The sequence below is a fragment of the Sciurus vulgaris genome, assembly GCF_902686455.1.
Source record: "Sciurus vulgaris genome assembly, chromosome: 2".
In the NCBI taxonomy this organism is placed as follows: Eukaryota; Metazoa; Chordata; class Mammalia; order Rodentia; family Sciuridae; genus Sciurus; species Sciurus vulgaris.
The window spans coordinates 90391908-90419692 of NC_136462.1; the positions used below are offsets into that span (position 1 = coordinate 90391908).

General features: G+C 50.0%; 3 protein-coding genes across 5 annotated transcripts; 2 read left to right on the plus strand and 1 right to left on the minus strand.

The window, feature by feature from the left end:
• Window positions 1-1201: 1201 nt before the first annotated feature.
• DLL4 (delta like canonical Notch ligand 4) lies at window positions 1202-10364 on the plus strand. The gene is made up of 11 exons (XM_079129016.1): window positions 1202-1588; window positions 1699-1968; window positions 2479-2536; window positions 3367-3630; window positions 4041-4101; window positions 4185-4315; window positions 6047-6216; window positions 6389-6608; window positions 7528-8230; window positions 8835-8943; window positions 9443-10364. The coding sequence occupies exons 1-11, from the start codon at window positions 1523-1525 to the stop codon at window positions 9446-9448; spliced, it is 2058 nt and encodes a 685-aa protein (XP_078985142.1). The 5' UTR covers window positions 1202-1522; the 3' UTR covers window positions 9449-10364.
• On the minus strand, window positions 9961-24060 carry LOC306654964 (uncharacterized protein; the record flags this gene model as incomplete). Of its 3 annotated transcripts, none has more annotated exons than XM_079129036.1 (3): window positions 9961-19168; window positions 23126-23250; window positions 23766-24060. In XM_079129036.1, the coding sequence occupies 2 exons, from the start codon at window positions 24058-24060 to the stop codon at window positions 23186-23188; spliced, it is 360 nt and encodes a 119-aa protein (XP_078985162.1). In that variant the 3' UTR covers window positions 9961-19168; window positions 23126-23185. The 3 variants fall into 3 exon arrangements, with proteins under 3 accessions (XP_078985162.1, XP_078985164.1, XP_078985163.1); XM_079129037.1 differs by lacking the exon at window positions 9961-19168 and adding an exon at window positions 20377-20391; XM_079129038.1 differs by lacking the exon at window positions 23126-23250.
• A 92-nt stretch (window positions 24061-24152) lies between these two features.
• On the plus strand, window positions 24153-26694 carry CHAC1 (ChaC glutathione specific gamma-glutamylcyclotransferase 1). Its single transcript, XM_079129029.1, has 3 exons — window positions 24153-24504; window positions 24882-24917; window positions 25548-26694. The coding sequence occupies exons 1-3, from the start codon at window positions 24274-24276 to the stop codon at window positions 25947-25949; spliced, it is 669 nt and encodes a 222-aa protein (XP_078985155.1). The 5' UTR covers window positions 24153-24273; the 3' UTR covers window positions 25950-26694.
• The last annotated feature ends 1091 nt before the right edge of the window (window positions 26695-27785 follow it).

Sequence of the window (27785 nt, forward strand, 5' to 3'; positions counted from 1 at the left end):
CGGGAAAGCAGCTGCGCCGCTGCCTCTCGGAGAAGTGAGGCCACCCGGGAGAGTCGCGCGGGCGAGACGAGTGAAGCCGCCCCAAACTCAAACAACTGGTGCGACTCCAGTTCCACCTCACATCCTGCCCTATGAGGAGAGTACTCGGGCCTGCCTGGTCTCAGTCCCTCACCTTGACTCTTCAGTGGCCCGAGTCAACTCTGGAGTCAGGAGAGTTCCTCCCTGCCCCAGCGGAGCTACAGGACGCGGGCGGGGGCTTGGAGCTGCTGGGGTGGGGGGACAGGGTGGGCAGTAGGCGATGGAGCTGAAGTTGGACCCAGGTGAGAGAGGCACTGAAGGAGGAGCCAGAACTTCATTAGCATACAGCTGAGGACGCGCCCCCTCCTACCTCGGGGACCACGCCCCACCTTCCCCCACCTCCGGGACCTAGCGTCTGGGCATTGGCACGAGCCAAGCCCAGGCTGGGGTCAGAAGTGAGTAGGCACGCGCTGGGCACACCCCCGCAGATAGAGAGGGAGACGCCCACCAGGTGTACGATGGAGGACCAGAATAATCTTAGACACTTGGTCCCCTCGCCGTGCTCCAAGTGGCCACTGAGAGGTTAATACGTCTGCTGGCTTCTCTGCTGAGTTGGGGACGCTAGGTGGGTGGGCGCTGATAGGTTGGAGGCCGATGAGGCGAGGATTCCCGAAGCTCCGGGAAAGCAAAGGAGGAAATAGGGGTTCTCCGATTCTGGTTTTCGCTTTCTGGGCTTAAGTTCTTTTTACCTGCTGCAAGACTGCAGGTAAAGAGCGCCCGCTGCCGATGTACCGCCTGCGGGGACTCCCTAGTGTCTCCGCCTCCTGGACCATCCGGGAACCACCCGCTGACCTCCCTTCGTATCCCTCGGCCATCCTCTTGTCCTCCCGCAGCAAGGGTCTCAGCCCTTAGCCGGGCGATGGTCTCCGCACTCGCAGAGCTGGGGGTTGGGGGGTCCAGGGTTTCGGAGAGGAACCGAGGGGCGGGGACCTGAGCGCGACTGGTTAGCTGGGGGGAGGGGGTAGCGGGGGCGGAGGCCCCCTCCGGTCGGCTCTGGGACTGTAGCAACTAGAGGCTCGAAGGGGAGGGGAGAGTGACCATGAGTCTGTCTTGAGTGACAGGCGGTGAGCAGAGGAGCCAATATATATAAGGAAGGCTCCGGAGCTCGCAGGTTTCAGTAGCGGCGCTGTGCGCAGGCCAGGAACACGAGGCCAAGAGCCGAAGCTCAAGCCGCTTCGGTGCAGTGTACCCCGGCACCAGCCCGCTTGCAGCCTTAGGATTAGCCCGAGGACACGTCCTTAGCGCGGCCGCCGCCCAGTCGCCCTCACCTGGATTACCTATCGAAGCAGCTGCAGCGGAGCTAGGGAGAGGGCGACGGGGGAGCAGCGTCCCGAGAGAAGCCAGTTTTTCAGGAACCCCACTGGCTGGAGGACGCGCGGGAAAGCGGCATCCCCAACAGAACCAGGTTCAGGGCCAGCGAGTGGAGAAAGCGACGCCCCAGGGGATGGAAGCCGCGTCCCGGAGCGCCTCTGGCTGGGCGCTACTGCTGCTGGTGGCACTTTGGCAGCAGGTAACGTCCCGCGCCCTCTTCGCCCCCTCCCGCCACGCTCCGGGCCTGAGCCCCGGCGCTCGCTGAGCTGACCGCTCCCCTTCCTCCTTCCCTCGGTCCCTGTGCAATAGCGCGCGGCGGGCTCAGGCGTCTTCCAGCTGCAGCTGCAGGAGTTCGCCAACGAGCGCGGCTTATTGGCCAGTGGGCGGCCGTGTGAGGCCGGTTGCCGGACTTTCTTCCGCGTCTGCCTTAAGCATTACCAAGCTGTCGTCTCGCCCGGGCCCTGCACCTTCGGCAGCGTCTCCACGCCGGTATTGGGCACCAACTCCTTTGCGGTCAAGGATGACAGTAGCGGCGGGGGCCGAAACCCTCTCCAACTGCCCTTCAATTTCACCTGGCCGGTGAGCACAGCCTGGGCGCACTGGGAGGTCACAGAAGCCGAAAGGAGGGACCGCCCTAGGACCAAAACCCTCTCCCTAGATTTCCTCTCCGCTTCCTCAAAAAACGCTCAGGGACGCATTCTCTCCTGGTCCTTTCTTTTCGATTCTCTCCTGGGACCTCATCCTTGGAGAAGGCTTTCACCAGTCTCCGTCTTTCCAGTTTTACGCCCTCCCTTTCCCCAGCTTTTGGGACACGATTTGCATTATCTGCCACCCTGGCTCAGCACGTCACCGCCTACATACCATGGCTTTCACTTACACTCACCTAACCTTCATCCCTTCCCCTACTCTTGGGTTCTCTTCTCGTTTTCCCAGCTTCCGCGCTACGCTATGGGCAGACCCGTTATGTTGACCCGGGCGCAGTAACTGTATCCTGCAATTAGATTAATTAAATCGGCTGCTGCAAGGCATCCCCTTCTCTCCCTCCCTACTCATCTCTCTCTCCGTCTCTTATCCACTTTCGCTTCCCAGGGTACCTTCTCACTCATCATAGAAGCTTGGCACGCGCCAGGAGACGACCTGCGTCCAGGTGAGTAGCTCTTCCTCAGCCACAGGGGGGCGACACCGCTCAGCGCCGAAAGAGTTAACATGTTATAGGCGGGGGAAGTGCGGGGTTGGGAGTGGGGGGCAGGACGCTTAGCTTGGCCTGGAGCTACGCGCCGCGCTGGACGCTCGGATTCCGCTTGCTGCCTGGACTCAGAGCACAATTGCGTTTCCTGAGGGTTATTTTTGGCGTGGGAACGCGGGGAGCACGGCGGTGAGAAAGGCTGAAGCTGCCAGCACCGCTGACGGGCCCCTTCCTGTATTTTACACCTTTCGTGAATTCCGCTCCTTTGGAAAGGGAATAATGGCTTTGGGATGTTGTTCTGACACAGAGGAAAAGGATATTTCAGCAGCACAACAATTCTCACTTTGAAAAGGAAAAAGAAAACCATTACCTACCTCTGGGGGCAGAACCCCTGAATGGACACCAAAGGACCCCCTGCTCCCAGCCCTCCTTACCCTGGAAAGCTTTTCTTCCCCCCACCCCCACCCCGTTTTTTCCATTCTGTCTGCTTTCCTCTTTCTCTTCCCTATCTGCCTCCAGAACACTGGGATAACTTAACATCCTTCTATTGTCCCCTTTTTGAATGATATCAGGTTCCCTGCACATGCATACACATAGGGCAGCTGAACAGTGGGACCTGGGTCTCTGGGTCCCTCTGGCCTTGCTTGCTGGCAAGTGGGGGTCATGTCGTCAACTAGGTTGATTCGTTGACTGACCATTAAATTACAGCAGGGTTCGGGTATTAGCCAGTAAGTTACCTGCCCTCTTGAGAACAGGCTGCCTTTCCTTGACCTGATCCTCTGTCCTTTCAGAGGCCTTGCCACCAAATGCGCTTATCAGCAATATTGCCATCCATGGTTCCCTAGCTGTGGGTCAGAACTGGTTACCGGATGAGCAAACCAGCAACCTGACAAGGCTGCACTACTCCTACCGGGTTATCTGCAGTGACAACTACTATGGAGAAAGCTGCTCTCGCCTATGCAAGAAGCGCAATGATCACTTCGGCCACTACGTGTGCCAGCCAGATGGCAGCCTATCCTGCCTGCCCGGTTGGACTGGGGAGTACTGTGAACAGCGTAAGCAGCCAAAGCCCCACTGGTGCAGAGAGGAGGTCCCCCAGGAAGCATGGTGAACTCTTCTTGGGTTCTGTGTGCCTCCCTCACAGAGCAAGGCTGGGCTGCCTACTACTGGGCCTCAGGGCCACCTAGAGATGCTGAGCAGAGCTTGTGCTCAGACCTCCCCTCTCTTCCTAATCCTCCTCCCCATCATGCCATGGCACACAAAGGACCCCCACATTGAATTCCATCCAGCATGGATTCTTCTTTCCTGTGTCATTGTTTCCCTTTAAGAAGCCATGGCTTCTTTGGGAGGTTGAGAGTAGGAAGTGTGCCCAGGACAGCAGGGACACCCCCAGGCCTGGAAGGGAGAGTAGAGTTTCAGAGTCCTTGGTACCCCATCCTCATCCAGCTCTGTCTTCTTTCCTTAGCTATCTGTCTTTCTGGCTGCCATGAACAGAATGGTTACTGTAGCAAGCCAGCAGAGTGCCTGTGAGTAAGGGACAGGAAGTGGGGCAGGGAACCCTGCCTTTGCCAGGTCTCTCACTCATTCTCAGCCTCCTTTTGTCCCACAGCTGTCGCCCAGGTTGGCAGGGTCGTCTGTGCAATGAATGTATCCCCCACAATGGCTGTCGCCACGGCACCTGCAGCATCCCTTGGCAGTGTACCTGTGATGAAGGTTGGGGAGGCCTGTTCTGTGACCAAGGTGAGTCTGGGAGGGAGCGATGGGGCAAGGGCTGGAAATGAGACACAGTGACTGGACCCTTCATTCTTGGCAGCTGCTAACTTGGCTTTGCCATTGTCCTTCAAGAACTTTGGGACTTTTTAAAGAATATTTACAACTGGTCTTGAATGATTTGGTGGGTCCTTCCCTAGTGCTGGGGAACCAGGGTGGTTAAAGAAGCCAGGAGGATGACAGATTGGCAGCCTGGAAGTTGCACTCATAAATTCAAGCAAAGCCAAAGGGAAAGGATGCCAGGCTAGTTCCTCTTTCTGCCTTGTAGTTACCTATTAACCCCCTGAGTGTTTGCTTACCTTGCAAGGCTGTTTGAGCAGCTCTCCCCTAAACAGCTGTCTGGTGGGGTGTGCCCACCAGCCGCTCAGGGCTGTGGCTGAGGTGGGCCTCTGGGTGGAGGGAGCCTCATCCAACCGACTTTTCAGTGTGGGCACAAACAACTTTCTCTTCTCCAGTGGCACCTGCCAGGCAGCTGCCTAGGTCCATATCGCCTCCACCTGGCATTTGGGGCTAGTCATTCTTCTGGTTGCACATGAATCTTTAGCCTCGACTTTGGGGAAGGGCCTTTCTTTCTGCATTCTAGGCCAACTATAGCATGTGCCTTCCATTTTCAGGGTCCTGTGGTGTGTCTGCTGCCTCAGAGATACTACACAAGCCTGGTTAGAGTAGGGAGGGATTTGCCAGACGTAAAGAACTTGCCTAGGCCCTGACTTGCTATTGACAAGGGAGTGAAATTCAGTCCCTGTACTGTGTGTGTGTGTGTATTCCTCTCCTCTGTCTCCCCCGACGCCAACACACATACACCTGGTTTCTACTCATTCTCTCTCCTCTGTCCACATTTGATCCCAGGTGACACATTCATCCTATGCAAACACAGCCCTCACAGTTTCTATATTTGCTCTGTCTGGTTCTCCCTCCCTGTCCTTCCCCGATGAGAAAACAAATGCTTACACTTCAAAATACCCTTTTAACACCTTCTCCTTTAAAAAATGCTTGGTCTCTGGGGTTGAGCTGTTGCTCAGTGGCAGAGTGCTTACCTAGCATGTGTAAGGCATTGAGTTCAATCCTTAGCACCACATAAAAATAAACATATAAGTGGGCTGGGTTTGTAGCTCAGTGGTAGAACACTAGCCTCGCATATGTGAGGAACTGGGTTTGATTCTCAGCATTGTATATAAGTAAATAAATAGTATTTTAAAAATAAATAAGTAAACACATAAAATCATGCAATCCATCTACAGCTACAAAAAAAATTTTTTTATTGAAAAAAAAATGCTTGGTCACCACCTACCTATGGTAGCTCTCATCTCCCCTCTACCATTTCTAGCTGTTGAAATTTTACCCCTTTCCAGGTTTCTCTCGCTTCTCTTTCTCCGTGGAGATTTTTCTGGCTTCTTCCCTGACCCATGGCCTTGCTCTCCCTTCCTCCTTCTCTTTCTAGCACCATCATCCTCTGGCTGGAAGTGTTTGTGAGCTTACCTGGCAGGAAGTTATCCAATTGTTTTATCAACCTTGATTGATTGCATTAGTCATATTTGTTCCAGATGCTTCAACATACATGATTTCATTGAAAGGGAAGGAAGGATAATTGTGCCTGGAAGACTGAGTTGAAGCCTCTTTGGGTCAAACATGGGGATGAACTTTCACTATAAAGAGCCTGGAGGTGAGACTTACTCAGCTGGTTGGTTTTTATCTCCACAGATCTCAACTACTGTACCCACCATTCCCCGTGCAAGAATGGGGCAACATGCTCCAACAGTGGGCAGAGGAGCTACACCTGCACATGTCGCCCAGGTTACACTGGTGTGGACTGTGAGCTGGAACTCAAGGAATGTGATAGCAACCCCTGTCGTAATGGAGGCAGCTGTAAGGTGAGGCCCAGGCCACAGCAAGAAACAGAAGTCTAGCCAGGCATCCCCAGTCTAGGCAACCAATTGATGCATAGTCATGGATAGGCACTCTCGGCAACGGGAGCCCAGCACCACCACCATGCATCCCTACCCCCCAGGGTGTGACTTTTGCTTTTTTATGGTTTCTCTCCAGGACCAAGAAGATGGCTACCATTGCCTATGTCACCCTGGCTACTACGGGCTACACTGTGAACATAGCACTTTGACCTGTGCTGACTCCCCCTGCTTCAATGGCGGCTCCTGCCGGGAGCGCAATCAAGGGGCCAGCTATGCTTGTGAATGTCCCCCTAATTTCACTGGCTCCAACTGTGAGAAGAAAGTGGATAGATGCACCAGTAATCCATGTGCCAATGGTAAGTTCACTTGCATTGCTGAGAATCTTCTGGTGAGAAAGTGCTGAACAGCCAGGCACAAAGATGTATGCCTTAATCCCAGCAACTTGTAGGGAAGAGGCAGGAAGATTGCAGGTTTGAGGTCAGCCTCACCAACTTAACAAAGCCCTCAGCAACTTAATGAGACCCTGTCTCAAAATAAATAAATAAATAGGGCTGGGGGTGGAGTTCACTGGTAAAGTGTCCCTGGATTTAATCCCTAGTACATAAAAATGTACTGAACATTCTAGATGCCTTGTGTCATACTATGTCCTATGTGGGCACCAAGAAAGATGAGGTCTCCAGGGCTGACTGCATCACCGACCTCCTTTGAGGATAGACATGAAGACTCCAACATCCCTTTCTGCAGCTCAGAACTTCCTAGAGCCACAATTTCTTCATCACTGAATAGGAAAATATGATATCTATTCTCTGTCTTTGATACTGTGAAGATGAAGTGAAACCATGATAATTAAATTTATTTAAGCAGTTTCTACTTACATCACAAGTTCTTGTCTTTATGTACCTTCCTCCCTAGCCCTCAGAGGTATTCTATGAGGGGATAGCTGAGGCTTAGGGATAAGGTAAATTGACAGGCACCAGATCCCCAGCTCAAGAGAGCCAGCTGAGATTCAAACCCAAGCATATATGTCTGATTCTAAGGTTCTACAAAATGATGGTAAATTTTATACATGAGTCTACTGAGGCATAAAGAACTAGGATGACCCCAAACGCTAGGTCTCTTGAGTCTTTGCACAGTTCTTTTTGTTGTAGATTCTGTCCATGTTGGCTGTGTGCATGGAGATGGAAGGGCCCCAACTCACTCCTGGGATGGAGCCCCACCCCCTGCATCAGGGAATTCCCAGACTTTTGCTGACTTGTGCCCTGTATCTTCTCACAGGGGGCCAGTGCCTAAGCAGAGGCCCAAGCCGCATGTGCCGTTGCCGTCCTGGATTCACAGGCACCCACTGTGAAATTCACATCAGTGACTGTGCCCGCAGCCCTTGTGCCCATGGTGGCACTTGCCATGACCTGGAGAATGGGTTCATGTGCACCTGCCCTACTGGCTTCTCTGGCAGGCGTTGTGAGATGCGGATACCCAGTGATGCCTGTGCCTCAGGGCCCTGCTTCAATGGGGCCACCTGCTACACTGGCCTCTCCTCGGACAACTTCGTCTGCAACTGCCCTTATGGCTTTGTGGGCAGCCGTTGCGAGTTCCCTGTGGGGCTGCCACCCAGCTTCCCCTGGGTGGCTGTCTCCCTGGGTGTGGGGCTGGTTGTGGTGCTGGTGTTGCTGGGCATGGTGGCAGTGGCTGTGCGACAGCTGCGTCTTCGGCGACCAGAGGATGGCAGCAGGGAGGCCATGAACAACTTGTCAGACTTCCAGAAGGACAACCTGATCCCTGCTGCCCAGCTCAAGAACACAAACCAGAAGAAGGAATTGGAGGTGGACTGTGGCCTGGATAAGTCCAACTGTGGCAAACAACAGAACCACACATTGGACTATAATCTGACCCCAGGGCCCCTGGGGTGGGGGACCTTGCCTGGAAAGTATCCCCACAGTGACAAAAGCTTAGGAGAGAAAGTGCCACTGCGGTTACACAGGTGAGCTGTACTTGAAGGCCACAGCCTGGTTATGGGCCCCTAAGTGGTCTAGGCTTCTAGGTAGCAGGGGAGGCGGGCACCAGGCCCTGACTGCTTTTAAACAAATGGGTTTTGTTACTGACTGGACGATCGTTCAACAAGATTTCTGCTAGGGGACCAGTGGTGTAATGATATAATCACAGCTACTTGGGAGGCCAAGACAGAAGGATCACAAGTTTGAGCCCAGACTTAGCAAGAAAAAAAAAAAATTCTATGGGGGTCCTTTGCTAGGGAAGACCCTCTCATTCATTCATTTATTCATTCATTCACAAAATCGAGGGTCCATAGTATTTCTCTTACAACTTCCACGTTCCATGGTATTGCTCTAGTAGCAAGGCTGATTTTCTAGATGTTAGTGGTATGGCTGGGGCCTGTGGCTCTCTTAGGAGTCTGTTGCTAACTGCCCTCCTTAAAAGACCAGCAGTAGGCACCTCCAACCCATTTCTTCCCCATGAACCATCTGTGCAAATGCTCTTCAGCTTTATGGGATCTAGATTAGTGCCCCTGCCCTCCCCCCATCTTTCCCTCCTCTTCCTCACACTCACCTGGTCTTATGTTCCCTTAGTGAAAAGCCAGAGTGTCGAATATCAGCGATATGCTCCCCCAGGGACTCCATGTACCAGTCTGTGTGTTTGATATCAGAAGAGAGGAACGAATGTGTCATTGCCACGGAGGTGAGTGTTGGGCTTGCCTTCCCTGCCAGCTTGTCTCCCCCTGCTTTGTGTGGATGGGAAAGTGGTCTGGTCACTCTTGACCCCATGAGCCATTCTCCTTGGCAGACCACATTCCGTGGTTTTTGGTCTCTACTGACCTTGTTGCCAAAGAGGGTATGAAACAGGCATTAGGTGGCACACCTGGCCTGGTCTCTCTTGCTGTGTTGGTGCTGGGCAAGGAAACCATGGTACCTGGCCATCTCCCAGGTGCTGTTTCCCAGGTGCTGTTGGGTGAGGATGGTTGCCTTGTGCCTTCCTGCCACTTCCCACTGGATTCCTCCATTGGACTACATGAGTGCAGCTCCCAGGCATTTGTGTGTGTTGGAGCAGAAGCCTGGGGGGACTGTCTCCCCTTCCTTTCTTCCCTGCTCCATTGGCTTCTCTCAGGGAGACCCAGGGAAGTTCCAGATGGAATGCTTGTGCCCAAGATAACACACTTCCCCATTTTCACCTTCTGCAGGTATAAGGCATAAGCCTACCCAGAACACCCTAGCTTTGGCCCAGCAGCTGGACCTTCCTTCTGCATTGTTTACATTGCATCCTGGATGGGACGTCTTTAATATGCACCGTGCTGCTCTCAGGAGGAGGAGGGAATGGCATGAACTGGACAGACTGTGAACTTGCCAAGAGATGCACCACCCCTGCACACCTTTGAGTGTCTGTCTGGCATCAGATTGGCAGCTGTGCCAGCCAGGGGAACAGAGGAGAGGAGAGGTGCCACTTGGAACTGCTCTGCCAGTAGTGGCCTTCAGAGGGCTCCTTCTGGGGCTCTGGCCTGTTTTCCAGAGAGTGGCAGTGGCCCCATGGGGCTTGGAGCTGCCGCAGCCTCCACTGGCATCTGTGTTTCCCAAAGTGCCTTTGGCCCAGGCTCCATAGTGACAGCTGGGCCCAAATCAGAAAGGAGAAAGGGGGCCAGGAAGGGCAGGGCTTCCTGTGGGCAGGAAAACCACTGGGTATAGCTCTTCTCAGGGGTTGCCCTACAGGCAAGGTGAGCACAGGAGGAAAGAGGAGCACTTTCTACCCCATGCCTCTAACCACTGCATGTGGGTCTTGCCTGGAAACGTCACCCAGCCTCTTGCTGGCCTAGGCCCACTGGGCAAGAACATTGATAAATCTTACCCAGGTTCTACCACCTTCTGGCCCTGGGAGAAGATGGGGTGAGGGCCCGACCCTTCTGCCAGCCAGGGGTGCCACTGGGGCGCTCAGGGCAGTTATGTTGGAAATGCCAACAAGGGAGAAATCAGATGCTGTCACCTGAGCATCTTCCTCCCTCAAACCCATTCTTACAACCTTGAGCCTGCGCTCTGCTCATGCCCATTACTGCCCCCAGATCACCCTCGAAGCCCATCTTCAGAAATCAATAATATGAGTTTTATTTTGTTTGTTTTTTTTGTAGTTTATTTTGGAATCTAGTATTTCGATAATTTAAGAATCAGAAGCACTGGCCTTTCTACATTTTATAACATTATTTTGTATATAATGTGTATTTATAATATGGAACAGATGTGTATAGGAATTTATTACTTCTTGGGTCCTGTCTTTGTGATGGTAAGAATGGGAATCCTCCAGCCTTCTCACCGCAAAGAATTCTTATATACCTTTCTCACACTGCTGCCAAGTGTCCCACTGGAACCCTGGGATCCGTGCATGCACTTGAGTTTGGCGTGTTATATGAAGAGCCCTTGTTCCCATCCAGCCTTTGGGGACCCCAGCCTCACCCATCTTTTTTTTTTTTTTTGTGCCCAGGATTGAACACAGGGGTACTCAACCACTGAGCCATATCCCCAGCCCTATTTTGTATTTTATTCAGAGACAGGGTCTCACTGAGTTGCTTAGTGCCTTTCTTTTGCTGAGGCTGGCTTTGAACTCATGATCCTCCAGTATCAGGCTCCCGAGTCACTGGGATTACAAGCATGCACCACCACACCTGGCCAGTCTCACCCATCTTACTCCCATTCTAGGCCAGTCTTCCTTGCTGATGGCTTTGAGGCTGGTTGCTACTCCCCACTGCCTCCTTTATGCTTCTAGTACTCCTTGGGGAATATTCCCCCCTGGCTAGAATCTCTCTCCCTCTTTCCTGAGGCCTGAAAAAGCTTATGTGGAGATCCCTACTCCAGTCCTGCCTGTTTCCCTCTTTCTCTTTTTCTTTCTTTTTGGGATTTGGGATTGAACACAGGGGCACTCTACTGAGTCATATTCCCAGTCCCTTTTATTTTAAGACAAATTCTCACTAAGTTGCCAAGGCTGGCCTCAAATTTATGATCCTCCTGCTTCAGCCTCCCAAGTAGGCTTGTGCTACCATACACTGCCTGCTTTTCTTTTATCTAACAAGATTCTCTTGTCAGAGAATGGGGCTTCTGAGCCATGAAAATATCTGGGTCCTTCCTCCTGCTGTTGCAGTGTTTCATATAGGTTGTACCTGCTCTACTCTTTGTCCCAGTGGCCTTCGGGGGGTTGTGATGAGGGTTTTGCCTTCAGTTTGTCCTTCCTGCAGGTGGACAGAGAACTGAGGGTCTGGTTTCCTTGTTAGCCCAGAGCTGCTAGAGTGTATTGGACACTGCAAAAGGGGGAGGAGTTGAAGCCTGGTTTTCTCTGACTGAGGCACTAATGAGGGAGTTTCCAGTCTACTCCATGCTCAGCTTCCTCTAAGGCACAGGATAGTCCCTAGGGTGCCACAGTCCTCTCTTTACAGCCACAAACATACCCCACGGAGGGCAAATGATGACAAAATGAGCCATTGATAAAAAGCTGAGCAGATGCTCCCAGCTCTCAGCTTGTCCACAGTAAAGCAAAATAGATCCACCAGATGCCTCACTCCTAGTGGAGTCCAAGTATACACAGAGAACTTGCCTCCCTTTTTCTCTGACACACACAGCATGCTAACCCTGGACGTTGGTGCTAACGCCAGAGTTACAGAAGCACGCGCACAAGTTCCATGCCTTGCTCATCGCTCCCTGTTCCCTTCACTGCACACACAGGGTATCAAACAGGAAAGCGTTCAGGGAACTGTTCCCACAGCCTGAGCCGGCAGCAGGGGGAAGAACAACACGACCTCACTCTTCCTGCCCAAAATGAAACAGGAAAGCAGCTCCTGGGCCCTGGGGGGTGGGGGAAACTGGGCTGGGACAGAAGGCAAGATGACGAGGCTCCCATGTGGGGGACAGGTAGGATACCCGCAAGACTGCACGTCCACATCACCAGGCTCTACTGGGCTGCACGAGAAGAGCCCTGGAGTGCTGGCTGCTGGCTAAACTCCCTCACCAGCTTTCATACCTTCCATAGGGAGTCAGGAGAACCTCCCACCATGTTAGCTGTCTGAGCAGAGTGAGGACCACGGATGTGGTGTGGGCTGCAGTTTGGAGCCCAGGCTCCACCACTAGCAACTCAGAAGCTAGGCCAGGCACTTGGGGTGCAAACAAGTCACAGCCTGCCTGTCCTAGGGACTTCCTGAAGGTTACTCCCTCAGGGTCCAGTCCCTTCCCATAAGAAAGGTACCCAAAGCTTTCCTGACCACTTGAGTGTCCAGGTGTACAGATGTCCCAGACTCAGCAGAAGCAAGGCTAGACCATAACTCTAGGTTAACCATTCTTTCCATGGGTTAGCAAATGCTGATGTTTAGTGTGCATGCGTATTTCACAAGAGAATTCAGAGCTTAGTATCAGTTTGGAGCCAGTACCCTGCCTAGAAAATCAATCTGACCCCACTGTGATCTCCAGCCCTGAGGACAGCGGCTTTTTGAAGATTTCTTCATGTCCATCTGATGATCACTAAAGAACGGTTAGGGAGGGGCTGTGAAGAAGGCTTGTGCAGACAGGGTCTGTCTCCTGCCTCAGGGTCGAACTGGTAAGGGGGCAAAAGAAATAGGGACTCTGGCTCCTACCTACCCCAACCCATGCTAGATGAGGACACTTGATTCAATCAAGGTATAAGGGGTGCCCATCTCTGACTTGGTCCCACATCGCCCGCCCTCAGTAGGCTATTTCCCTTCAGTTCCCCCACAGCATCAGCGGATCCACGTGGCCTGCTACATTCCGGGAAGGGGATGGAAGTGATTCACTCAGGGAACTGTGACTGTCCCTTCCCCGGGAGGTGATACGCCTGGGAGGTTCCAGTGGCCTTCCCCGAGAGGCCGCGCCCTCCCTCGTGCCCAGGGCGCGCTGCCCCGCCCTGTGGCCCGGATGGATCCCGGTAGGCCTGGCGCGGCAGCGGAAGAAACAGGTGCGCCCTTTTGCCCGGGTCAGCCCTCCACCTGCCGCCGCGCGCCCCGGAGCTCAGCGACTCCCTGCCCCCCGCGCTCTTTGTTACAGCCCGACTTCCTGTTTGCGGCCGCCGACCCCGGCTCACTTCCCGGGCCGGGAAAACGTCGAAGGCCGCGAGTTTCTCGGAGACTCGTCGGCCCACTGGGCTCCTCCTCCTGCCTTCCCAAATCCCGCCCCGACTTGGGCGTCCGCGCGGAACTGCAGCTGCGAGAAGCTGCAGCTGCGAGTGGAACCGCGTTCCGAAGTCTGACACCAGAGGGCGCTGTGCGGCCTTTGGGCAGGTGAGGGCTGCTGTCCCGGGAGCCCACGTACCAGCCAGAGAAGAGCAATATCCAAGCCGACGAAAGCTTGAATCATTTGCGTTTGTGTGCTTTAGAGCTCTGTCAGGCTCGGCGCCCCTAAGCCGAGGGGGTAAACTGGAGGGAGTCTAGTGCGATACTTTCCCCCCAAATATCCTCAAGGAGTCCAGAGGAGCAGGGCCCCTGTACCTGCTCCAGCCATCGCAACAACTGCCTCTTGGGCTCTGCCATTAAGCTCCCCTCCCCACCCCACAGTTCTGCCACTTTCATCCAATGGGCAGTCAGAATGGAAGGGAATGGGGTCTGGACAGAAACTGAGTTAGAGGGCTGAAGCTCCCTTCTAGCACCACCCCTCATTGCCAGGTGATCTGCTGGGACAAGTCCATTCATTTTCTTTCTTCCTTCAGCACTGATTGTACACCTGTTATATGTTAGGCATTGATGGCAAAACACATTCTCCCACCCGGGGAAATTAACTATCTTTGACCTCTCTTAAGACAATACCTCTTGTACATTTCTGAGGTTGAAATGAGTTAATATATGTGAACACTTGTGAGCACTGTTTTAGCCCCTTACTGGTTAATCCTCAAGTGAATGTAGGTATACTACTTTCTGGATCTGCTACTCCCCTTGCCCACAGCACCGAGGTGGACTCTAGTGGGGTTGGAGTCTGCTAAATAACCCAGCAGTAGACTCGGGAGCATACTAGGCAGCTGTGACCACTTTTGCTTCCATTTGTGCTATCTTTGAGGATCCCCACTAGGCTGGATCATCCTTCTCTGATGTAGGTGGTTGTGAAAGGAAGGTCTTTGCTGTGGGAAGGAGCAGCAGGGCTCCAAGAAGAGTCATTTTCCTGCACCTGTAATGCTAAGAACTCATGAGGCTAAAGTGGGACGATGTGAGTTTTTGAGGCCAAGCTGGGCAAGTTAGTGAGACCTTGTTTCAAAATAAAAAAATAAAAAAACCTGTGGATGTAGCTTAGTGGTAGAGCACTGCTGAATTCAATTCCTAGTACCTGGGAGAAAAAAAAAAAATCACCATCCTCTTGGAGATCTGCTACAAGTGACTTTTATCACCTTTTCTCTGGCCTCTACATTCCTTAACACCCTGGCCAAGAGTGGGTTCAGCCTGTTGCTTCCATCTCCAAAGGTCCTCTGAGGCTAGGACACAGGGGCCAAAAAGCCAGCCAAGGCTACAACCAGGCACAAGATCTGAGAGGAAACAAAGATTTTTTTTTTTTTTTTTTTTCCAACTCCACCCTCACAACACAATAAACAGAACACGTCTGTGACCTCTGGTCACCGAGATGCAGATGGGGATTTCTCCCCACGAGGAACCAATCAATCTTTTTCTGCAGCAGATAGCTGTGTCCCTTAGTTCAATTCAATTCTTACACATCTACCTGGAAATATTATTGAATCCTACAGGTTAAGGGCTCAGCTGCACAAGACTGCCCCCCATTTCCAATGCCAATCACAAGTCCAAGGTTGGTTTACTTGTGCTACCACTAACCAGTTATGAATCAGGGTTCCCATAACCCCTTCCTCTTGTTTGACTAATTTGTTAGAGTGGCTCATGGAGCTCAGGGGAACACTTTACTTACATGTACTGTTTTATTATAAAGGATACAGATGAAGACATGCATTGGGTAAGATATGAAGGATGGGATGCAGAGCTGCCATGCTCTGTCTGGGTGCTCCATCTTCCATATAATTATCATTCTGGAAGCTCACCCAATCCTACGCTTTTAGGGTTTTCTGGAGGTCTCACTATGTAGGCATGATTAATTAAATCATTGGTCATGGTGATCAACTCAACCTTTAGCCCTTCTCCCTTCTCTAAGGTTAGAGGTTGGGACTGAAAGTGTCAATTCTCTAATCAGACTTTGGTACATCATCATGTGACCATCCCTCATCCTGAAACTATGGGGCTGGTAGCCATCAGTCAACTCATTAGCATGCAAAAACACATTTATTACTTTGGAGATTTCAAAGGTTTTAGGAGTTGTATGCCAGGAAACTGAAGGAAGACAAAATACATATTATATAGTGTTGCCAAGCACAGTGGCATGTGCCTTTAATTCCAGTGACTTGGGAGGCTGAGGCAGGAAGATCACAGGCTCAAGGCCAACCTCAGCAACTTGGCAAGACCCTTTCTCAATATTAAAAAAAAAAAAAAAAAAAATAGAAGGACTGGGGATATAGTTCAATGGTAAAACTTCCCTAGTACCCCAAACCAAAAACCAAACCAAAATAAAAAACACCTCTTGGTGTCACAGAAGGTAACCAGCTGAGATCTCAGGAATCTTGATTAGGGACAGGTTGGATCAGGTCCCAGGCCTGCCCTTTGTCATGACACGTTCTGCAGGGCAGAGCCATAGCCCCAACAGACATGGCCAGCCTGTCTCTCCAGTGGTTCCTCTGCCTGGCTCAAATTGGGGGTTTGCTTGTCTGAAGATTGCTGTCCCCTTCCCTCAGAGACAGACATGTGGGTCACACACATCTTCTTAGGTCCAGTTCAGTTTCACACGTCCATCGATGAGTTTTTTTCCCTCAGTGCTCCTCTCTATTTTGCAGGTTAATAAAAAAGATCTGAAAGATTCTGGGATCTTCTCCTTCTTAGCAGTGGGCCCAGAGGCAATGATGTCCCAACTATTCTCATTTAAGGGGCTTTCTTGGCTGTCCATGGGTCTCAGAATCTGTATCCCTCTCAGGAGGTATTGAACAAATTGGATGTTCAACAGTCTCACTTCGCCAGAGTCTGTTTTTTTAGTGTTCTCTTCTAAAGCCACAGCCTATCACACTGCAGTGTTTATTTCCACAAGGTCTAACACTCAACTCTGGGCCCATGGGTCCCCTCTCTATGCAGCCCTATCACTCTATCACCTGAGGGATTTATGGAGAGAGAGACCTTAACTCAGGATAAGTAGGGTCCTTGGCATATGTGACATAAAAAGAACTTCAGCATACACCAGGCAGATTTGTTTAGGAAAGCAGGTCTACTTTCAAGGGAGAATGCAGAGTATTGATATCTCTTGGGGTAAAGTAAGAAATAAACATTCAAGGAATAATGTGAGCCACCTCCAGAGGGAGAGACAGCAAACCCTTGGTCTGTGGTTGTTATTTATAGAGGGATAGTAACTAAGGGCTGAAAATAGAGGTGGAGTCAGGGCAGAATTACAAAACTTCACAACGGTTTTCCTAGCACTTGTGCAGTGCTTCTGTATTGTTTTGTAGGCAAGGACATGGGTCAGGGTGTGGGCCAAAGTCGAGGGTCAAGGGCCAGTTTACTCAGAAATTATTTTTGCATTTCAGAGGTTCATGGGCTTTTCCTGCATTCTAACAGTTTATCTACCCTTCTCTTTTGAGTCTCAATCTTCTTTTTCTGTATCACCAAGTTCCTATTCAACTCCACTAAAATGCTCCCCACGGCAGCTTCTCCCTAGTCCCTCAGTTGTTGCTTCCTGCTCATATAAATTCTACCTTTCTCTCTCCTTGGAATTGGGAGTGCAACCCACTAACCCAGCCCTCTGTTAGAACCCTGAACCCTCCCCTTCCAGGTAGATTGGGACTGAGTTCTGAATAACTAAAACACTGGTCCCCAAAGGTGCCCTGCCAACTGGGTCTCTCCCCTGCTTTGGAGCTAGACAATGGAAAGGGAGCCAGGTTTTTCCACCATCCCATGCACCCTTCTGTAGGCTATGAGTAAACCCTTACAATCCCTGCTTTTGTGGGCAGAGGTTCAAGCACTTTTCCCTGGGCCCTAGATGCAGCTGCACAAGCATTAGAACCACCACCTCCAATTCTCTTGTGAGGTGGACCGGTCCAAACTCAGCATGCTGCTCTAAACTGAGGACACTTGGATAACAGCAAATGCAGGCAGGGGTTTTCATTGACTTCCCTTATCTGCCTAAAAACAGATCCTCCAAAAGGAGCTCAGTTGTCATGAGCCCTCTCTGGAACTTTATCAACCAGGGAGGATTAAGTTTGAATAACAGGAGAGGATGCTGGAGGCCAGTTCTGCATCCAGGCAGATTTTTCTTTCCTTTTTTCTTTGCAGTGCTGGGAATGGAACCCAGGGCCTCATCCATGTTAGATAAGTACTCTACTACTACTGAGCCACAACCCAGTCCAGTCAGAGTTTAACAAAGACTGTCGCCTATTCTTCTGATGGTCCATTCATCTTTCTGCAAAATCATTTACTCTTCCCTAATTGCTTACTTTCCTCCTTCCCTCTATCCTGGACTTTGGAGTATTCACTTTTCCTTCATAAGATGGCTCTGAGCAGGTAATAAATTTGTATGCCTTTTCTCTATTAATCTGCTTACTGTCTATTTCAGAATCAATTATTGAACCCTCAAAAGGTAGAAGCAAAGTCTTACATCCCCTATACACTGAGTGGAGGGACTCTATTACTCCATCTTCCCCTCCTTTTGCCAGAATGTTAGTGGGAGCTATGTCCTCCTCGCACGTGGACAAAGAACCTGAGGACACGCTTATCTCTCAGAGGTCTATGGGAAGTGTGGTACATCATTTATTTTGTTAACTTATTTTAGCAACCCCAATCCCCCCCCACACAGAAAATCTCTCTTTGCTCAAGCAACTGTTCTATTAATAGCACACTTGCGACACACTATTACCCACTGCATTTGAAAAATATTGTTTCAGTCCAGCATGGTGGTGCACACTTATATTCCCAGTAACTCAGGAGGTTGAGACAGGAGGATCACAAATTCAAGGCCAGCCTTGGGAACTTAGCAAAACCTTGTCTCATAATAAAAGATAAAAAGGCCTGGGGGTGAGGGGGTAGCTTAGTGGTAAAGTGTCCCAAGATTCTATGCCCAGTACTAGAAAAAAAAAAAAAAAAAAATACTCCTTAAGGGCTGGGAGTATAACTCAGTGGTAGAGAGTTCATCTAGCTTATATAAAGCCCCAGATTCAATCCCCAGAACTGCAAAATAAACCAAAATAAAATAAAATAAAATAAATAAAAACATTTCTTTAGTACCTTATTTGCTATAACAATCAGTGAATTGCATGGCGAGAATGGAGGGGAAAATGGTAGACATTCTCTCTGCTGAATCTAAAATGCTTATCCTGATCACTTTCCTGATCCACTCAATTCTTCAGAGCTGTGTCAGATTGAGGGATAGACTATGACTCTGCCCTGAAAAACGGCATATGAACGTCTGGAGTAAAATGAATAAAGAGCTAATATTTACTGATCATGCCCATGTACCAGGTTTTGGCTAAGGAATTATTTCTTTCAATCCTTTTCAGACCCTACAAGGTACATACTATTATTATTATTACTCATTTCACAGATGAGAAAATTGAGGACCAGTGACAATATGGTTAGGGTTACCCAACTGGTATGTGATGCTTTAGGACTCAAATCTAAGCAAACTGAATTTAGAGTCTGTGTCTGGGCAGGCTTTGTATACTTATGGAATCAGCACCTTTATAAAACAACTTCATGCAGAAAATTAAATTTGCCTAATTCCATAACTCCCAGAATACACCCTTACCTTGTTTCAGATAATCATGCTTGCTAACACCAGAAGTTAATCACAGTGTCAGGAATGTGAAGTAAGAAGGAACAGATCATAAGGAAATGAGAAGTGACCACCTGTGAGGGAAAAATAAGGAAAAATCAATTTGGGAAAGGTCCAAAAGAGGAAGCCATCATGCATATATCATATGCTAGTCACGTGGAACTTTGCAAGGTGAAGCAATGCCTGGGCCCATCACCTCTCCTGAGATGGCATCTGTGTGGGCATGACATCAGCAGCATTCTCCTGAAGGAATTTTAGAAGAAAAAATGGGATGGGTTTGTTACAGAAAGAAACTAGCTAAGTGGGTGGTTTGTCACCTGTATGTCCCACAGGGGAGAGAAGGAAACAGATGTTGTTGGAAAGGAGAAGGAAGGAATAGGAACAAGCAAGCCATGTTCACAGGAAGGTGCTAAAGATCCCCTTGGCCAGCTTTTGTGGAGATCCTAGTTTGAGAAGGTCAAGGCTGAACGTGTGACATGTAGTACATGAGATATTGCCATGGCCTTTATTCTAACTGTTTGTGAACCTACATGACAATTCTGTGTTGACTCCCCTGGTCCTTCAAAGATGAACCCTGCTCTCCAAGAGCTTTCAGGTTCATGGAAGGCAGGATTTCCAGTGATTATCAGTGAGGAGATTCAGAACTGGACCATCTGCCTTCAGACCCAGATTCTATTATTTACACTACCAGAGTGAGTAGGTTACTTAACTTTCCTTTTGGTTTATCTGTGAACTGATTATTTACTTCACAAAGTAGGGGAGAAGTTTATAATTAGAATGGATGTAAAAGTGTTTAGCAAACTGCCCTGGCACAAGGTAAGCACTCATGTTTGTTATGAACAAGAGGTTGTTAAGAACACAAGGTGAAAGGATCAGATAAATAAATAAATGGTCCTAAGACATTGTGGGAGCCTACAGGGGAGAGTACCTAACTCTGCCTGGAGCAAGATGGGGTTACTGAGGACAGGGATAAAGAAGTCATGTTTGGTTGGGGTGGGAAGAGACCAATGACCATTAGGTGTAACTCAGTGGTAGGGCACCCTGGGTTTAATCACCAGTATTGGGAAAAAAAATGAATATTATTAAAATGTTCCTCAGGTGATTCAGATAAGCTGACAGGCTGTCTACTCCTTAACTCGTCAGAAAAGCATTTAATTGCTCTTTAAAGGTAGCTTTTCATTATTTAAAAATTACATTTTGCTGGGCATGGTGGTATACACCTGTAATCTGAGGGACTTGGGAGGCTTAGGCAGGAGGATTGCAAGTCTGAGACCACCCTGGGCAACTTAATGAGAATCTGTTTCAAAATAAAAAATGAAAATAAAAAGGGTTGAGGATATAGCTTAGCAGTAAAGCACCCATAAGTTCAGTTTCAGCACCCCCCACACACAAAATAATGATAAAGTTACATTTCATAAAGCTAGGAAAATAGAGAAAAGATTCATGATACCAACCCTCTAACACTACTATTTGATGCCCCCATCTTTATTCCTCATACATCTTGTTGTTTTTAAGTTTTAATCATAGTATATGTGATAGTTCATATTTTACATGTTTTAACTATGCATCATAGGCATTTTACTACATTGTTTTCATAATGGAATTTTGATTAAATGAAATAGAAATAGCCTTCTTTTTAAATATAGAAATAATTCATGTTTTTTTGAGATTCTTTTTTTATTTTTATTTTTTATTTTTAATTAGTTCATGTTCTTTTTATAAAGTCCCATTCAGAATTAGTAACCAAAAGAAAATGCAAATCTTGTGTAGTCCTTTTACTCAATCACTTTGAGCATTTTTATGTGTTCTTCCAGAAATGTTCTATGAAAAGAAGCACATTTGGTCTCTCCTTCTCCCAGAGCTGGGGATTGAACCCAGGACCCCAAACATTCTAGGCAAGTGCTTCACTATTGAGTCACATCCCAGCCCCAGCCTTTTTTTTTCTTTGGTGGTACTGGGGATTGAACCCTGGGGAACTTTACCACTGAGCTGTATGTCCAGCCCTTTTTATTTTTTGAGACAGGGTCTAGTTAAATTAACCAGTTCAGGCTGTCCTCAAACTTGTGATCCTCCTGCCTCAATCTCTGGAGTCAGTGGGATTACAAGGGTGTTGCACCACACCCATTGCAAGCCCCAGACTTTTAAGTTTAAAAAGTCATAGTAGGTTATTTTATAACCTGTCTTTTCACTTAATTATACATCATAGATATATTTCCATGTCAATAAGTATAGGCATATACAATTATTTTGTAGTGGCTTCACAGATTTAATGGGCTATCTCAAATTTATGTAAACATCTATTGCTGGATATTTTAGTTGTCCCTTTGCCTGCACATGTGCTGGCACTTGTGTGTGTATGTTCTCCATCATGTGAATTGACCATAATTTACTTAAACATTTAGCTATTTTGGGATATTTAAGTAGTTTTTCTTCTTTTGTTTTTACTATAATAAATAACAATGCATTGAAAATCTTCAGGCATATGGCTTTTCTCATATTTTGAATAATTTCCTGAAGTGGAAGTATTGGGTCAGAGGGCAGGGACATTTTATGGTTCTTGATTGTATCACTAAGCTACTTTCTCAAAGGGTTGTTTGTGCCTATTCAGACTTCCAGCAACCAGTATTGGTACTAGCTTTCCAACTTTCCATTCACTTGCAAAGACAGTGAGAAGAAAAGAGGGTATTTCCCCTAAGCAAAGGAGAGATGCTTAGGTGGACTAACAGGAACAGGATAGGGAGAAAAGGACAGAGTGAATCTGGGGAACAGGCAAAGAGAAAGGAGTGACTAGAAAAGAACATTTTTTGTTTGTTTTTTGGGGGTACTGGGGATTTAACTCAGGGGTATTCAACCACTGAGCCACATCCCCAGCCCTATTTTGTATTTTATTCAGAGACAGGGTCTCACTGATTTGCTTAGTACCTCGATTTTGCTGAGGCTGGCTTTGAACTCATGATCCTCCTACCTTAGCTTCCCAAGCCACTGGGATTACAGGCATGTGATACTGCACCCATCCAAAAGATCATTTTGTTTGAATTATTTTCCTCATGTTCATTGTAAAGGACCCAGACTTTTTCATAAATTATAATTTACTACAGAAAATCCTCCTTTGAGTCAGGCCTGGTGATGCTTGCCAGTAATCCCCAGCAACTCATGAGGCTGAGGCAGGAGGATTGCAAGTCAAAGCTAGCCTCAGCAACTTAGTGAAGTCCTAAGCAATTTAGGGAGCCCCTGTCTCAAAATAAAACAGGGCTGGGATGTGGCCCAGTGCTTAAGCCCCTCTGAGTTAAATCCTTGAGAACAAAAACAAAAACAAACAAACAAAAAACAACCAACCAAACAAAAAACCCAGCCCTCCTTTGGTATCAGCTTACAGTTTAGGTACATCTTTAGTTTTTTGTTTTTTTTTTAATCCATGACCTTGAATTTGCTGTGTAAGTACTGTACCACTGAGCTATACCCCCAGTCTCATCTTCAGATTCTTATACAAATACTACTAAAAAACTTGTGAGTTTTTTGTTCGTTTTCCTGGCTGGGGATTGAACCCAGGGCCTCCTGCATACTTGGGAAGTAAGTGCTCTACTACTGAGCTACCCAAGGCTCCCAGCCTCCACCAGACCAATAATTTTTTTTTTTTTCTTTCTTTCTTTCTTTTTTTTTTTTTTTTTTTTTTTTTTTTTGGTATCAGGAATTGAACTGAGGGGTTAAGTAGCCAATGAACCATATTCCCAGTCCCTCCCTTTTTTTCCCTTTCATTTTTAATTTTGGGACGGGGTCTTGCGATGTTGCTCAGGGCCTCACTGAGTTGCTGATGCTGATCTGGAACTTGCAATCCTCCTGCCTCAGTCTCCCCAGTTGCTGGGATTACAGGACTCTGCCACCACACCTGGCCCAATAACTTACTTTTAAAGGTATAGCTTCCTACTACACACTCGCCTTTGGAATGAAAACACTCATCTAGTGTGTAGATGTTTAATTTAAATACTTAGAATTGAACTAATATTGTCCATTTCCCCCGCCAGAGTGCTTACCCAGGCCTCAACAACAATCTCTGCGACCCCAGATGGCCTGTGGGACTCTTCACTGGATGGTCAGCAGCCAAAGGAGAGAGCCTGTAGCTGCTCACGGTGCACCACACTCTCAGAACCTCGGGCGCCTAAGGATGAACCAGTACCACAAATTCTCGTGAGGAGGTAAACCCATGGCCTTGGGGCAAAACTGGTCTGGAGTTCTCTTTATGGCCTTTCACCACAGACGCCCTGAAGCTGCCAAAGTGAGTGCTCTCCCAATTGCTCTGGCGGGCTCTTCCTCAAACCTGCCTGGGCTCAGGACGTTGCACACCCGGCCAGGGATGTAGACCTCACGTGAGGCCTGAAAAACCCTGGCCGCCTGACTTGACTCAACCGCAGCCTCTGCAGAACCCCTTGTCGCCCCCGTGACTCAGTTTCTCCATTTGCTCACGCGAGCCAACGGCGTGAGGCACCTGAGTGGAATGCGGATGGTCTTCCAACAGCTTCCTCGCTGTCGGCGGTGCGTGCTCTCAGGAGTTTACGCCGCCCAGAGTGCTCCGTCTGGACATGTCCTGCTCTGTTCCCAGGACAGTCTTGGGATGGCAGTGACTCAGCCACATGCACCCACAGGACTGCTGAGGAGACATCGCCTGAAACCCACCCGCAATGGCTCCGGCAGGGGCCCGGCCAAGAGGGGCTGCCAGGGAGAGGCCCGCTGTCCGCGTCCACGCGCGGCCCATGCCCACTACCCGCCGCCTGACGCAATCCGAGGCGCCCTTGCTGCATGCGGGCGCTGGGGAAACCTTCCCTGCCGTTGCATCACTTCTGCCAGGTTTGCTATGAGGCGGAGCCGAACCAATCAGCGAGCGCACTGGGCCCGGGGCCCGCCGCTCAGCCACCCACTCGAAGGGCAGCGCGGTTAACCGAGAAGCAAAGGCCGAAGATGATTGGCCCATAGAGGGTTTGCCCCGCCCCAATCACCGCGGCAGCTGGCCGCGGTGGGCGGGGGGGTCCCTCCGCCGGAGGGTTTAAAGGGCACCTCCGTGGGGGCCACTCAACGGGAGCTACCGACCGGTGCCAGGCCAGGTGTGCGCGTCCGTCGGTCCTTCCGTGCCCGCGCCGGAGACCAGCCCCGGAGGCCGCCCGGGCCCGTCCCTGTGCCCGGCACCATGAAGCAGGAGTCCGCAGCCCAGAACACCCCGCCCCCCTCACCGTCCCCGGCCCCATCCGCGCAGTACCCCGGGGAGGATGGCGACCCTCCAGCACTTTGGATTTTCGGGTATGGCTCCCTGGTGTGGAGGCCCGACTTCGCTTACAGTGACAGCCGTGTGGGTTTCGTGCGCGGTTACAGCCGCCGTTTCTGGCAGGGAGACACCTTCCATCGGGGCAGCGACAAGATGGTGAGAATCCTACTGTGCCTAGGGGAGTGAGGACGGTGGGTAGGATAGTGGGCGCTGGTGCCCTGGAATGGCCCAGGCTCTCCGGGCCAAGGTGTAAAACTGTGTCTGGCTTTGTGGCTTAAATTTGTGTCCCCAAGTGATCACTATGTGATGCCTGGAGTTGGTAAACCTGTGGATCCCTGTGCTGATTACCAATCTGGGCCACTGCCATCTATCTGTCTTACTATTTCTCCTGGCATTGGTACATCACTCCCTGCTCATCCCTCTGTATGAGTGGGGCTCTCTGAGGCCTAGCTGGCAGAATGATAAGGCTTTGTCTGCACTGATGGCAGAGCTGATTTCTAACTTGTCTTTCAAAATCTTCTTTCCCTCCCTAGCCTGGTCGTGTGGTGACCCTCCTTGAAGATCATGAGGTAAGTGCTGCAGTCAACAGGGGGGAACCCTAGGACCCAATGTGGAAGGGTGCTATAAACAGCTTTTTGGGCCTGTGTCGGCAGGCTATAGTTGTTGCCTGTCTGGCAAAGTGGAAGTGTGGTTTGACTCACTGTTTCTCAGAGTTACCTGAGGATCTGCAGAATTTAATTTAGTAGAATTGAAATGGGGTCTGAGATGCACCACTTCTAGCATGCTTACTAGTGATTCCATTAAATGTTTCTGGGTCATACTACAAATAGAAATTCTGTCCTCCCTGGGATTAGACCACCTTTTAAGAAAGGGGGCATAAGCCAGACCTTGTGGTGCACACCTGTTATCCCAGGGAATTGGTAGGCTGATGCAGGAGAATCCCAAATTTGAAGTCAGCCCGGGCAACTTAGCAGGGACCCTGTCTCAAAAAATAAATAAATAAGCAAGCAAAAAGACAAATAAATAGGGTGGGGGTGTAGTTTGGTGGTAGAGCACCCTTGGTCTCCCTAGTACCCCCCAACACACACACAAAGGCACAATCCTTGGGTCGGTGAGGGTGGGGGAATAGCATTCTAGAATGAGGAGGGACCAACAAACAGCTCCTATGACTGACCAGAAATACCCTTGCTTCCTCCTAGGGCTGCACTTGGGGCGTGGCATACCAGGTTCAAGGTGAGCAGGTGAGTGAGGCCCTGAAGTACCTGAATGTGCGGGAGGCAGTACTTGGCGGCTATGACACCAAGGAAGTCACTTTCTATCCTCAAGATGCACCCGATCAACCACTCAAGGCATTGGCTTATGTGGCCACCCCACAGAACCCTGGCTACCTGGGCCCTGCTCCAGAAGAGGCCATTGCTACACAGATCCTGGCCTGCCGAGGCTTCTCTGGTCACAACCTTGAGTACTTGCTGCGTCTTGCAGACTTCATGCAGCTGTGTGGGCCTCAGGCACAGGATGAACATCTGGAAGCCATTGTGGATGCTGTGGGCAACATGCTGCCCTGCTTCTGTCCCACTGAGCAGGCTCTGGCACTAGTCTGAGAGGCTGAGCCCCTGCAGGGAGTGCCCATGTGGACATCAGGGCCAGGTGCCCACCACAGTGCTTGAGACAGACTTGATAACAGCCAGAACCCCTGAGAGGACACGGTGGACAACTGGGGGCTTCTCTTCCTGAGCCCCTGTCAGTCTGCCAACTTCCAGCTCTCCTGCTTGACACTGACTTACTACTTGACACTTTATTTATTGCACCATGTTGGTGTGGTGGCAGGGTGGGTCGGGGGCCTGCCCTGGACATGGGCCCTGCTGTGCGGTGGCTCCACCTCAGGTCCTGGTGCCTGATCAGATTCCCCCCATTGCTGCTGCTAACCCCACACTACCCAGGCCTCCACCTCCCCAGGGAGCTTCCAAGAGCCTTGATCTTCTGTCTATCCAGATCAACCACCTCTCAGCCTTGGAAATATTACCTGCCCAAGTTTCCAGCCAGCAGGAGGGGCAGTGGGGAGTGAGGAGAGGGAGCCCTACAAGGACTGAGGCCCTTGCAAGTCCCACTCACCTACTAGACTCCCAGGGCAGAGCTGGATCTGATGCCTAGACAAAACTGCTGAGACTGGGCCTGCGACTCTTACCTTTTTGGTTTTGTTTCCCTAACCCTCTGTCTGTCTGTCTGTCTGTCTATCTGGACCACTTTTGTGTATCTGTTGGTCTCTTCCTAAGAAGTTTATCACTACAGGTCCTGGCTCCTTCCCTCTCTGTCTCATACTGTTATCCATAAATTGATCTCTTATTATCTCTGCTGTGCTGGATTGTGGTTCTTTCTTTACATGAGGTTTGGGGTAAGCAAGAGGTAAACTCTGGAAGTTTCCTAAGGAGGGAAAAGTCTTGGACCCTACACCAGGTCCTCCTCTAGCTGCAGGAACAACTGCTGGCTCTTCCTGATGGCTAGGCCAGAACTCTCTGGCTTATTGCTAAAGGATCATGGGGGTTTAGGGCATGGTGATGACAACTTCTGGGGCAACATTGACAGTGGGATTCTGTGGCCTAAGGACCTGACGTTCCTTTTACTTTCAGAGTCCAAGTGCTCACTGCTACCTCCTGGGGCTACAGTTATTGGCTGTCCCTTCTCCTGACCCAAGCTGCCAGGACTTGCACATAATGGGATGAGTTGCCAGGTTGCCCTCTTGCTGCTGCTTATTTACCCACTGCCTCTCCCTGTATCCTCTTCCTCATGTTCCTGGCCCCTGGGGATCTCAACCTGGTCTGCTCCGCCTCAACAGTGAATGAGTGGCTCCTACTAGGAACTCCTGGACCTGCAGGATGGGCGTGGGGCCAAGATGACAGGTTTTAGCAGAAGAGTCTCTGTCCAAACCACCCCTTTCCTCACTGCCCAGAGACCTCAAGAGAAGTACTCAGTTCTCTAAGCACTTCACCCTATGAGGGGACAGTCCCCATTAAATGATGGATGGGGACAGGCTGTGTGTTATGTGCTGCTGTTGTGGCCAGTGCCCTGGATTGGTCTGGGTGTCCCCAGCAGGGTCAGTTTTGATCAAGTTGGGCAAGTGTTGTGCCTGGGGAGGGTGCCATGCTGAGTTGTGTGCCCAGGTTTTGGCAGCCTTGTAATCTTGGCCATTGATGGGAAAAGGGTGGAGTTCAGCCAGGTTCTTCTGGGAACCTGGTCAGGACAACAGAACAAGAGGAGACAGGTGGCAGGGATCCCTGGGCAGCTACCTCTGGGGCCACTTGTGCCAGAGAAGAGCCCTGCTCTAGACTGGAGGTTGAATGGGGTAAGGAGGGCAGCTTGCCAGCTACACAAGGATTCTCATTTCTCAAGTCATTGTGTCAAGCACTGTTCTAGGCACTGAGGATACAACAATAAAAGGG

Coding starts and splice junctions, on each gene's coding strand:
- DLL4 (XM_079129016.1), top strand. CDS start 1,523: ATGGAAGCCGCGTCCCGGAGCGCCTCTGGCTGGGCGCTACTGCTGCTG. Junction 1,969..2,478: donor CCTTCAATTTCACCTGGCCG/GTGAGCACAGCC, acceptor TTCGCTTCCCAG/GGTACCTTCTCACTCATCAT. Junction 6,609..7,527: donor CAGTAATCCATGTGCCAATG/GTAAGTTCACTT, acceptor ATCTTCTCACAG/GGGGCCAGTGCCTAAGCAGA.
- CHAC1 (XM_079129029.1), top strand. CDS start 24,274: ATGAAGCAGGAGTCCGCAGCCCAGAACACCCCGCCCCCCTCACCGTCC. Junction 24,505..24,881: donor ATCGGGGCAGCGACAAGATG/GTGAGAATCCTA, acceptor TTCCCTCCCTAG/CCTGGTCGTGTGGTGACCCT. Junction 24,918..25,547: donor CCCTCCTTGAAGATCATGAG/GTAAGTGCTGCA, acceptor GCTTCCTCCTAG/GGCTGCACTTGGGGCGTGGC.